Genomic DNA, 12,561 nt, shown 5'->3' on the forward strand with positions numbered 1-12,561 from the left:
AAAGTTCTTGTTTGCACAGATATATTGGGCTACTGCAAATATTAAATGTGTTTTCTGCCCTTGGTGCAACTGCCTCTCTTCCATATGGCAACACTTCGCTAATAAAAACCTTGTTTTATCAGCATGGGAGTGGCCGTGGGTATTGGCTTTTTTTCTGTGTGACATTGGATGTGTGATGTACAGTGTTACTATTCCTATTAAAGTACTGAGTCAGATCACTTTCTTGTGAAGGTCCACAAGTTCCATAGAACTGTTCTGAGCGGGATATTGCAGAACATAAGTGCAGTAAAACAAAGCCCTCCAAAGAGCTGTAAAAGGATTTGTCATAAATGGGACGAAATCTTGCATTTGTAGTACAATTGCAATGGAGTGCAGTTATGCACTGATACCCAATCTGTCTGTTTTCTGTCTCAGCCCTGGCTGGGGAGCAGCAGCGCTCGGGTTACTCGGGGAGGGAGGGCTCGGCAGGGACAGAGCCCACGGTCGCTGCAGGGCTCCGACAGCTGCGAGGGACGAACGAGCTGCTTCTGGAACCGCACCCGTGTACCAGCGCCTGGACGCTGCTGTACTACCTGATTTACATCCTTGGGTAGTTTTGGACGGTGGCAAACACTTCTTTGCCCTTGGGTGAACAGTTTTATTTAAGGTCCAGAAATGAAGATGAGGAGCCTCTCCTCCTTTTACGTCTCTCTGTGGATGCTGTGCACAGCAGCGATACTCAAAGGTGAGAACACCGCTTGTTAGTTAAATGTTGCACCAAAGTTTATCGCATTCACATAGGATCTTGTGACCTGATCTACCCTACATGGCTGAGCCCCAGAAGTGTTTGATCTGTTTAGTTTAACTCTGTGTTTGATGCATAGACAAAACGGTTATGTACGACCAGAATTGCAGCGATCTTCGGGAAGTTTTGATTTGTTGGGATATCTTTTTAGTCAGGAAGATTTGCTTTGAACTCCTAATTAGCCCGGGAAGTAGGTGTGAATCACCAGAGATGTACTCCAAAGCACTTGTCCCCTGCGAATCGCCACCTGGCATTTGCTGGAGCCTTGCAGGAGCGCTGAAGCGATAACGACCCGGACAATTGGCCATTTGCAGGAGCAGCGGGTGCTCCGGGCAGGCCGGATTGCACCCAGAACAGAGGGGAGGAAGGTGGGCACAAAGCGGGTGAGCGCCCATCACCGGAGATCAGCGGGACAAATTAACCCTTGTTTGGCAACAAGCTTGGGCTTTGAACCAGATAAGGGAGAACACCGATAAAAAGCAGGTCCTGTGAGACGGGATAATTCTTCTTATCATGTATGGTGATACCGGTCCTCTCCATTATCTGCTCTCATCCTTTCTTTCTTTTTCTTTCTTCTGTATTTTCTGAAGCTTAATCTCTATGTTTTCATATTGCTTCATTTCTATAGCTAATAACCGATACGACTATGTACCTCTTTCCCATTGCTGGAATTCAGGCAACTTTTAAATTTTTTTCGGTGACTTTAGTCAGGGCTTTGCTCGCCTTTGCCCGGGGGAGGGGAATTGAAGTTAGTCTTCAAAAGACTGTTCGCCGGGTAAGGTCTGATGGGTTTAACATCTACAGGTGGAGAGTAGCCAGAAGGTACCCGGGAAATAAAGGAACATTAACGGACATTACTGCCCCGGAGACACTTGGTCTGGGAAAAGGTTGATAAGAGAACCAAGGAATGAGATCCGAATGAGTATCGGAGGTGAAGGGATCAATAACCAATAAAAGATTGAACTCTAAGGACGGTGTAATTTAAAACGAGTGAACGTGAATTTCTTTGGGGTTTTTATGTGTAAATAAGTGAAAAGTCTGGTAAAGAACCATGTAGGATGGAATGATTTTCACTGCACAACCCGAGCATGTGTGGATGAAGTAATTTCCATTGCAGGTCCTGCTCAGAAAAACATCCTGCCCAGAATAAAGGATGTTATTCTGAGCAAGAAATAATAATAATAATAATAATAATAATAATAATAATAATAATAATAATAATAATAATAATAATAATAATAATGATGATGATGATGTCTAATTCTCCAACATGGAAAAGACTGAGTTGGCGAATTTCTGTTTTCCCTGTAGTTTCAGTGGCAGCGTTGCATCAAATTGCTCTAAAATACGCCTGCCATACATAAATATGTGCATTTATACACAACCAGTCGTTCAGTGTTGTTTCACTCTTGCCCATCCCAAGGGATCTATCACGAAGAACCTCAGTTACCCCACCTTCAGGGGTGGCTTGTAACAGAGTGGTTCTGTTGTCCTTGTCCTTTGCTTGCAGAAATTTGTGTATCTATGTAAAGAGGTTACCTAGAGAAACTGTGATGTGCAAAACAGTATGAAACAGCAAAAGTATAATTTCAAACCTCAAGTTTCAGTCAATTATCTTTAGTATCTAAGTTTGGATAGCAAGCAGCATCTCCAAATACATGGTTTGGAAAAGATGTTGGTGCACAGATGTATTCACACATTAAGCAATTGCCAGCTTGTGAAGAAAAGCAGCTCAGACATTTTACAGGTGGTAGTTTAAAAAGAAAAAGACTAAATTCTGGAATTAGCAGGAATCTTACCAGTTCTTCATTTGGGGACATACCAAAAGCCATTAGCCTGTGAGTAAGTGTAATTTCAGACCTTGCTGACTGTAAGTCAGTAATATCTGCCTGGGAGAGTAATTTGTAAAATAAAAGTAATTATATTTACTTTCAAAAAATGTAAGGATTGCTGTATACACTATCTTTCAGTGGGTGTGAAAAGCTCAAGTTAAGTATTCACTTGCTCCAGCTGAACGCTGTTTTTATTTGAATAACTCAATCAGGTACTCTTCTGTATCTGAACTAATGATACTCTACCATATATGACTGATAAATATTGTTAGAGCAAATACTGCTTGAAGCAGTAGAAAGAAGGTGTATTCTGATGCTGCTCAGTGCTTAATCTAATGTACTGAACAAGTCCATGTTTTATAGCTGTAGAATCAGCCAAAGGGAAATATGCTCACATGCTGTTTAATGAACTGTTTGAAGACTACTCCAATGCTCTGAGACCAGTGGAGGACACAGATAAAGTACTGAATGTCACCCTTCAGATCACATTGTCCCAAATTAAAGACATGGTGAGTGAAAGTAGAGTTCTGTTTTTCCAAAAATATGCAGGACTATACTAGCTGTAAGCCTTTTGTTTGGAGTAGGAAAAGCATCCTTCAGTTTGTTGTGACAACTTCAGGAATGCTTCCTCAGGGGCAGGGGACAGGGGGTGCCCTGAGGGCTTGGGGGTGTGTTCTATTCTCCAGATTTTGTACATTCTTCTCTGGTTGCATCACTTAAGGCTTCCATTATAAGTCTGGAAACCTGGAGCTGCTGAATTTTTAAGACTTCTTTTGTAGTTAGGTGTTGGTATAACACCCTCCAGGCAACTTTTGCTGAGTTTTAAATACAGCAAATGCTTTTTCTAAGCTGCAATAATTTCTACATAAAATCCCTAAAATTAGTCATCAGTAATTTTTATAAATATGGGGTTTTTTTTAGACACACTTTTAAGGCAAAAGAAAATGTGTCTGGAAGGAGAAGGAAAGATTATTTTTGCGACTTCTGAATTATAATTTCAAGGCCTCGCCAAGCTCTCAAAGAATTTTTGAGCCTGGATCTGTTAGCTATTTGCTATTCTGAAACTTGCAAAAAGAAATTAGGAAGAACTAGGAGGATTAGATACTGTGATTAAAACTAGGCAGGGTGCTGAGAGGTGAAGGTTTGCACAAGTGAAAATCCAGACCAGTGATTTTCCTGTACAGTATATGGGCCTAGATTATTTTGTGTCCTGTTAGTATTCTGGCCTGTTTTGAACTCTACATCAAAGGCACATTACAAATGCTGTCTGTGTCTAAGATGTGATTTTGTCACCTTCAGCTAGAAATATCTCTACATTTTTATGCAGGATGAAAGGAACCAAATTTTGTCAGCTTACTTGTGGATTCGACAGAGCTGGTATGATGCATACCTCAGATGGGACAAAGATAAATACGATGGGTTGGATTCCATCAGGATCCCAAGCAATTTGGTTTGGAGACCAGATATTGTCCTGTATAACAAGTGAGTGTGGCTGGAGAAAATCAGCTTGCATATTTGAGGGGGGGAGGGGGTTAAAGGAGGAACTGGCCTACAGAGTCTGAACTTTCATCTCTACTTACCTTAGCAAGGGGTATGTTTGTTGTCTTAACATTTGTTGTTGATAATCTAAATATTTTGCAATAAAGCTATAGACAAGATCTGAAAATTATGCTACATAGCAAAGCTTTTCTGAATTTCTCTGCGCTGGGAATTGAATACCCTGGCTGTCTGAGGTGCTTTCTGCTGAGGCTCCTGAGAACTCTGGAAGATTGCCCACAAAAAGATGATACATAAAGGCTGCACTCCCTGTCTGCTCTCCCAGGCCAGTACTGACCTGCAGACTGTTTTCATCCTTTAATGGACTCTTATCCTACTGCCTTCTGTTTGAGGTCAAGTTTGAAGGAACTATGGCCAACAAATGCAACATAACTCAGCAGCACTGATGTTTGGCATTCATGGGCATTGTAAATAATGGTTATTAGTAAGTTCCTACTAAAATGCAGTGTAAATATGATTTCAGGAACATGCTTTTAATGGTGTGAAAGGAGGGTCTTCCCCATTCCCCACCTTCTCTGGCCCTCACCCTTAAGTTTTTGTCTGTCAATCCTGATTGCCATTTTTCTGTCTTTTAGGGCTGATGATGACTTTTCAGAACCAGTAAATACTAATGTAGTGCTGAGATATGACGGAAAAATCACTTGGGATGCACCTGCTATCACAAAGAGCTCTTGTGTAGTGGATGTGTCATATTTTCCTTTTGACAGCCAGCAGTGCAACCTTACCTTTGGGTCCTGGACCTATAATGGTAATCAGGTAGACCTCATCAATTCTCTTGATAGTGGTGACCTCTCTGACTTCATAGAAGATGTGGAATGGGAGATTCACGGTATGCCAGCAGTTAAGAATGTCATCACTTATGGCTGCTGCTCTGAGCCTTATCCAGATGTGACCTTCACGCTGATTTTGAAAAGGAAGTCCTCTTTCTACATATTTAATCTGCTGCTTCCCTGCATTTTGATCTCTTTCCTGGCCCCGCTGGGATTCTATCTCCCTGCAGACTCTGGTGAGAAAGTGTCTCTGGGTGTTACAGTTCTTCTTGCTCTGACTGTGTTCCAGCTGATGGTTGCAGAGATCATGCCCCCATCTGAAAATGTACCTTTGATAGGTGAGCTTTACACACTTTGTCTTTAAGCATGACTTATTAATAGCAGGGCTGTATGTCAGTGAATCTTCATGTAATTTGTGATTTCTGGGAAGAAAAAATTGCTGCATTTTTGAAGCATAGTGAAGTACTTAAAATATGTGTGGAATCTGTATAGGTATGCTGCAGTTTTTAGAAGTTATTTTGTATTTATTTTAAATTATACATTAGCCAGCTGTTTTATATTTATTAAATATAGTTAGAGATTTCAAATGATGCTATCACATCTTGAAGTAAAGCTGGTAATTGAAAACAATTTTAGAACTAACACATGAAGTATAATCAAAAGCTATAAGCACAAGGTCAGACTGTTTCAAGATATGTTTCTGTCAGATGCAGAAGGTTGGATGGCCTGACTGGCACACACACCGTTGACTTAATATCTGACAATTGCTACATTGGATTATAGTTCCTGGGAATTCATTAAGCTGAAATTTAATTTTTGTCTGGGAGTTCAGGAAAGTTCATGTGCAGTGAAAGGAACCTAGCTCAGCTTGTTGTCTCTATTCCCACACTCTCCCTTGCCATCCATCCCAATCCCTTTGGAACTGGGCTCGCTCACACCTGTCTGTGGCACACTTGTCTGTGCTGCTGCTGTCAGCTCTGCTTGTCCTGGAGAGCTGCAGAGCAGGGCTGGGAGCTGCTTCTCTCTCAGCACAGCCTGGTTGGGTGCTCAGCTGTGTTGGGTTCGGCTGCCAAAGCAAGGGCAGAGGAGCACAGCTTGTGTTCCCTCCAGCCCCGTGCTCTGACCTGGGGCTGGCAGCACACTGGCTGTGGGTGCCAGCAAGGTCTGCCTGTTCACTGGATCTGCTGGCGTGGGCTGCATCAATAGCTCAAACCAAGTGTGGTCATCTCTGTTGTTAAGACCTGAGGAAATGGGATTTCCAAGGCGCTGTGTGAAGCCATTGGCATGGGGATTTTGCAGATACTATGAAAAGAACAAGGCTCTTGAGAAACATTGAGTAATCAGAGGTCTTAGCTTGCAAATATTTACCATGCTAATACAGTAGTCACACACTCATCTGATAAAGACATGCCAATAATGAGTATGAGATTTTATTTTAATGGCTTTTATCTTTGTTTTTAAATGGTGAATCCTGATCTAAGAGAATTAGGTTGATTAAAATTTTATTTCTCTTGCATTTATGCTTAGCACCTGTTATCATGTTGTTGCTTCTCATTGAATTTTTTTTTATTAGAGTAATTTCTTTAATATAATTTTATTTTGTGTTCTAGGGAAGTACTACATAGCAACGATGACCATGATCACAGCTTCCACTGCATTGACAATCATTATCATGAATCTCCATCATTGTGGCTCAGAAGCAAAACCTGTTCCACAGTGGGCCAAGGTGGTTATTTTGGACTATATGTCAAAAATATTTTTTGTTTATGATGTGGGTGAAAATTGCACAAGTCCGAAAAGAGAGAAAGAAGAAGAATGTAGGTTAGAGGGGGATGATGGGAGTCAGAGGAGGCACCAAGAGGTAAGGAGTCCTCTTTCCACTAGGAACGATGACTGCAATCTCAAGGAGAAGCTCAATGGAAATTGGAATAAAAGCTATGGAGTTCATGGTGAAAATCTTAATTGCTGTTCTTGTTACAAAATGCTGATTAAAAATATTGAGTATATTGCTAATTGTGTTAGAGACCATAAAGCAAACCGGGCCAAAGGAATTGAGTGGAAAAAAGTTGCAAAAGTGATGGACAGGTTTTTCATGTGGATTTTCTTTATCATGGTGTTTTTTATGAGTGTGCTGATCATTGGGAAAGCTGCTTAACTGACAATGAATATGTTCCTTTTGTAAATCTGAATATTCCATGTTACTTTGTTTAGGAGGAGTTCAGTGATAGGGGTGCTTTTGAGATCTTTGTCTTGCATTCTGTAACAATAAACAAATTGCTTCCGTAGGCTGTGACAGTGAGTTGAGACACAGCACAGCTGAGGACTTTGCTGGTGGCTGTCCTTGCCTTTCAGTATGGGTGAGCTAGGGAGGCTGCAGGATCAGCAGCCACTGTTCACCTTGGTGGGAGGCGGCTGTGGCTTCAGCCTCTCTGGGCCAGAGTATTGCGGCAGTGGGGCAGACAGCCCACCAGGGAGTTCTGTATTCACAGGGCTGCACCTCTGCCCCTTGCAATTTGATCAGCCCTTTCTCTCTTCCAGGGGAAAAAGTGTATTTGTGATATGGTGACATTTTCTGGAGATCATCCCTTCACAGCGTTGCCTTTCCCCCTTTTATTTTAGCTTGACTTGAAAACTTATGTTTTTGTTCCAGCTCTCTGATCACTGTTCATTTCATAGGCTCTACATGCTGTGCCTTTAGTTTCTAATATGGTTGAACTTACTGAATATGATCTTCCTCTTTATCATTTTCTGCTGCAGAATATTACTGGGTTGTTACCATGGCTCAAGTAAACCAGATTCCCAAGATTTCTTCCTCACTGAGACAAAGAGCTTCTTTTCAATTCTTACTCTTGAGCCTAATAATAGGAAGAACTTCTCCTGTCCTTCCTACGTGTCTCATTGCCCTGGGCATTTGTTCAAGATGTGCATTTAAATGTTACTTGAGACTGCTAAAATAGGAGGCTGTGACTTCTGTCTTCTCTCACTGTATTTACCTGCCAGTGTTCACCCTTTGTGTCCCTTGTTCACTCTTACAAGCTCTTTAATGCTTAAATTTTAAACAGTTTACAGGAATGCCAAGGTTGCTCTGTGCATTACTTAGCACAAAATTATGATTTACAGACTCTTTAAAGTAGTGCCATAGTCAACGCTCCTTGCTCAGCACCTTAGTTCTTACATATATGGGGAAATGTTAGTTGCTGACAGCACCAAAAACCCCTGTTCTGTGTGTTAATTTCTGTTAACCCTCTCAGACTGATAGAGCTCTGGAGAAGGTCTCTTGCAGTAAAGTAAGAACCAGTACCACGGGCATGCCCATGGCAAATAAATTGCTTTTGCAAAGCACCCTGAACTTTGAAACCATGATATTCTAGATGCAGTGGGAGAGGTAGAATGGCATTGTAATGGATCCCAGTCAAAAGTTCATGTGATAAAGCTAGTTTTCATAATGGTTGCAGTTAATAGGAGCATACCTGCAAATCAGTAACTTAAGAGCAAGGAGCTAAACTGGTAAAGTGATGCGGTTGTTATGCCCAAATTTATTAGAAGAAAGGGAATTGTTCTTTTTATTTTGATGATGTAAATGATGCATTGAATTGCTAATGGCAGGTTTTCTTTTGTGCTGAATAATTAGCACTGTAAACTTATCTGGATTCTCATACATAATGCAGGCCTAAAGTCCAGGTTTTAATGTAAAGCTAAACTGGGTGACTAGCCAAGAAAAAACTCAGTATGTGGAAAAAGTCTCAAGTGTGTTCCCTGTGTATTATCAGTTCCCACTCAACCAGGGTAATTTGAGTGGCTCCTTTAGAAGACAAGCTGTTCATTTTCGTTCACTGTGCAGAAAAATGATTGCATCCCTTTGCCACATAGTTCAGGGTCTGGCACTTACACTGCCTGCTTGAGGAAACTGGTTTGCTCTACCTTGTGGAAAAAGTTATTGTCTGGAAAGCTGAGGGAGTAAGGTATTTAAAGATAAGGGTAAAATATTCAGAACAGGAGCCTTCAGCATGGAAAACTGATGACCAAGGGTTTATTTAAGGCTTATGGGTGGCATAAAGAGCTACTGTTCACAGTCTCTTACAATATAGGAACAGGGTACATGAAATGTACACAGTGTGTGGCAGTGGGAGAGTCTGTACAACATGTGATGAGGTTGATGAACTCTTTGCAACAGGATGGGTGAATGCCAAAAGATTATATGGATTTCAAGACTTGAGGGAAAAAATAAAAGAAAAATCTACTGGCATACTTCTAAATACAGTCACCAAGCATTTAAAGGAGGAGCAATATTTTAGGGATTCATGACTACATGTTCTTCAATGCTCTTCATCCCACTGATGGCATCCACTGAAGGCAGCTTCCAGATTTAGACAGCTCCTTAGTCTGATTCAGAATATCTTTCTTAGAAATTCAGATTTGTCTGTGTCACTCTGTTCAAAACAAACTGCTGCAGTTGTGGGCTTTCCATGTGTAAAGGAAAGTTTGCAATCTTAGGTGGATTGTGGGCCTCTGTCCTGCTGGTGCTTTTCAGTACTCGGCATGCTTGGATGATGATGTTGAAACCATGCTTTGCAATTGCCCAATACTTTTTATGTGAAGATGTGATGGTATAAGAAATACTTTCCTTGCAAGAACATGATTTGAAAAATAGTTCTGATGATTCAGCTTATTAACCAATAAATTTGCTTTTAAATTTTTATCTTTTTCTTTGGATCACCAGACATTCTCAAGTGTTTCTTTCACCCTTTGTTTACATAAGGTGATTTTTCTTGATCTTGTAAGAAAGACTTTTCCATTTTTAGCTCATAAGAGCCCTGGATTTGATAAAGATTGTGAGTAGAAGATGATGAGTGCCAGTAGAAGCTGGTCCCTGAATTTTTGTGATGCTAGGACCCTTGAGCCATGTCCCTGGACTTGATCATCATTCAGGGTAAAAAACATGATATGACTCTGCTTGCCATGATTCTGGTGACAGGGCTGACCTACGGCCCATGTTGCTGCCGTGCAAGGGCGGCCTGGTTTAAAGCTAGCTCAGGGGCTTCTGACTAAACTGTGGGGACAGTAGCTTAGGCCTTCATGTTTGCAAAAAACCAGAATCATTTAGATTGGAGAAGACCTCTGAGATCATCATGTAAAGTCCAGTTATTTCTTGAACACCTCTAGAGATTGTGACTGCACCACTCCCTGGGCAACCCTTTCCATGCAGAAATTCCATCAAGAAGGAACTAAATCAGGGCTGTGTGTGACTAGGCAGAACTGCACGTGGGAGCTGTAGTGCTAAGTGAGACAGGACTGTTTAATTTAATTTTATCTGTCTTGGTCTCTTCCTCTTTCCTTTGTGTGCCTTGTGCTCAGATCCAGTAATCTTTGAGGAAGATGAATTCCAGAAATTAATAACTATCGTTCTATAACAGAAAATTAGCTATTTATGCACTGAGTAACTCTGTTTACCATGAAGGCAGCAGGGTGACTGTATATTTACTGAGGAGAATGATGATGCTGTAAAAACACTGTTTTAGCTCTGTGTGCTGCAGAGGCCTTCGAGGGATGAGCTGACAGATTCTTTTGTTGCACCATCTCTTGGCAGAGAGATCAACTCTCCTTTCTTGTACTGAGTCACTGCAGTGTTGAAATGAGGAAAAATAGGAACTGTCTCTTGTGATGCCTTCACTGCTCTTTTCACAAGCAGAATTACAGAGCTCAAGTGTAAAGGGATGTTGGGGTGTTGAATTTCAATGGTGCAGAAAGGCAGAAGATGGTCTTTCCTAACCTAGGAAATCTGTTTGTTTTCATGGAAATTGGAGCAAGAGGGTTCAGACTAAACCAAAAAGGATCATCCTGAACAATAAATGAGATTCTGAGAGAGAAGAGGAATTTCCTATGTTTCAGGAATTCAGATGTCACATTCTAAGCATCTACATCTTTTGTCCACTGGTTAGCAAAGCTTGGTTCTCTGACACTGCCAGAATTATGATACATCTCACAGTCATTTCTCAAGAAATGCAGGAGTGTGCAATAATTCCTGATTGTGCACCAGTCCCAGTTTGAGAAGCTGACCACCTGAGTGTGATTCTTTTGGAGACAGGAAAAGGAGACTATGGGGTGAAAGGCAAGTCCTCTCATTCTGTTTACAGAAGTGTGAAGAATCCATCTTTTCTTACAAACTTCTGTTATTCATTGAAGAAAAGAATATATTGACTCTTGTTTTCTTTCTTAACATGCTTTAATCAGTGGCAATATATAGGACCAAAGGCGACCTCTGTAGTTTGTGTGCTTTGTACCTGCAGGCAGAGTGAGTGACCTAGAGCTCAATTAAAGGCTGAACATCTATTTTCCCACTGTTCTCTGAAGTCTACTAAAAAGGAGAAATCTTTCTTCTTTGTTAGAGGCAAGTCCAACTCTGTGAAGAGACACAGAAGGTAGTGAAGGTGTTTGTATCTAGTTTGTGCTGTGCCAATTGGGTCTTCATTGTGTCCAGACACTTTTTAAGAACTCCCTTTTACCTTTGCAGTAAGGAGTAACAGAGATAGTGAGTACCTAGCTCACTTTTGTTCTTACGTCTGCCTTTCTAAACACTTTTGTGCATTTGATTCCCAGTCTGCAGGCCACAGAGCACTGAAGATCTGCAAGACCACCAGGAGGACACTGCAGCACCAAGGTGAGGGTCTCAGGTGGTGCCTTCTGGCTCCCTGGGCTGAGGGATGGATGCTGGTGGTGAGCTAAGTCATGCCTAAGTCACATCAGCTGCTCTGTCTGGCCATGACAGCACTGGATCTCCTGTCAGGGGCACTTCTAGCCATTGCTGTTGAGAAGACAACCCAGAGGCACCTTTCAGAGGTGAATTTCATCAGGATTGAATACAAATGTAACTGTAGAGGGTGGGCTGTAAGCTTCTGAGGAGCATAGCAGGGTGGAAAATAGGGTCTGTGAAAAAGCTGGCATCTGGAACTGCTGTCGTCTCTTCTTTGGTATCCCTGCTTCAGAGTAGAAGTCCATCTACTGAACATCCAGGAAATGCAAACTGAGATTAAAAAAGGGCATCTGCAATTTCAAGTTGGGTTTCTATTCTGCTTTCTGAAGATATTTATTTTAAAAGTGATCCACTACTACTTTTTAAGTAACCCATCTAGGATCATGGGTTTTTTTGGGGAGCAGGTATTGTTTTTACCTCTGCCATTATCATCTTCTGTGTCTTGGCATTCACACAGCTACTCACAACAAATCTTTATCTCTATTTTAAAAGAACCTGAAACAGATTTTCATAGGTCATTATTTTTATTTATATCACCCTTCACTGAACAAGATTTTATAAATGGTGTTGAGAGTGCTGGAGAGACTGCACATCACAGTCTTTCCTACATTTGAAGAAAACACTAGTTTTCTTCAAAAAGAAGTGAAATGATTAATTTCACTTGATTAATTTAAATGTGATGCCAGAGATGTCAAAAGAAGAGTGGAACAAAAGATCATATGCTTTTAAAAAAATACTTAAATTTAACCCAGATTATTGTAGGCAGAGTGTTTCACTGAATAGAATTATTAAACTGGATTCACTGGGTATTTGCTTTCTATGCGTCTGTCATCACTAACAGACAACTTGATTAATAGCAGTCTTAAA

The 12,561-nt window shown here is 41.1% G+C and overlaps 1 protein-coding gene across 1 annotated transcript; it reads left to right on the top strand.

Annotated features, from left to right (window-relative positions):
- The first annotated feature begins 654 nt into the window (after nucleotides 1-654).
- Nucleotides 655-7,098, top strand: CHRNA9 (cholinergic receptor nicotinic alpha 9 subunit). Its single transcript, XM_059471026.1, has 5 exons — nucleotides 655-724; nucleotides 2,980-3,125; nucleotides 3,944-4,098; nucleotides 4,749-5,281; nucleotides 6,554-7,098. The coding sequence occupies exons 1-5, from the start codon at nucleotides 655-657 to the stop codon at nucleotides 7,096-7,098; spliced, it is 1,449 nt and encodes a 482-aa protein (XP_059327009.1).
- The last annotated feature ends 5,463 nt before the right edge of the window (nucleotides 7,099-12,561 follow it).

This window comes from Ammospiza nelsoni, chromosome 4 (genome assembly GCF_027579445.1).
Source record: "Ammospiza nelsoni isolate bAmmNel1 chromosome 4, bAmmNel1.pri, whole genome shotgun sequence".
Taxonomy (NCBI): Eukaryota; Metazoa; Chordata; class Aves; order Passeriformes; family Passerellidae; genus Ammospiza; species Ammospiza nelsoni.

Coding starts and splice junctions, on each gene's coding strand:
- CHRNA9 (XM_059471026.1), top strand. CDS start 655: ATGAAGATGAGGAGCCTCTCCTCCTTTTACGTCTCTCTGTGGATGCTG. Junction 4,099..4,748: donor GATATTGTCCTGTATAACAA/GTGAGTGTGGCT, acceptor TCTGTCTTTTAG/GGCTGATGATGACTTTTCAG. Junction 5,282..6,553: donor TGAAAATGTACCTTTGATAG/GTGAGCTTTACA, acceptor TTTGTGTTCTAG/GGAAGTACTACATAGCAACG.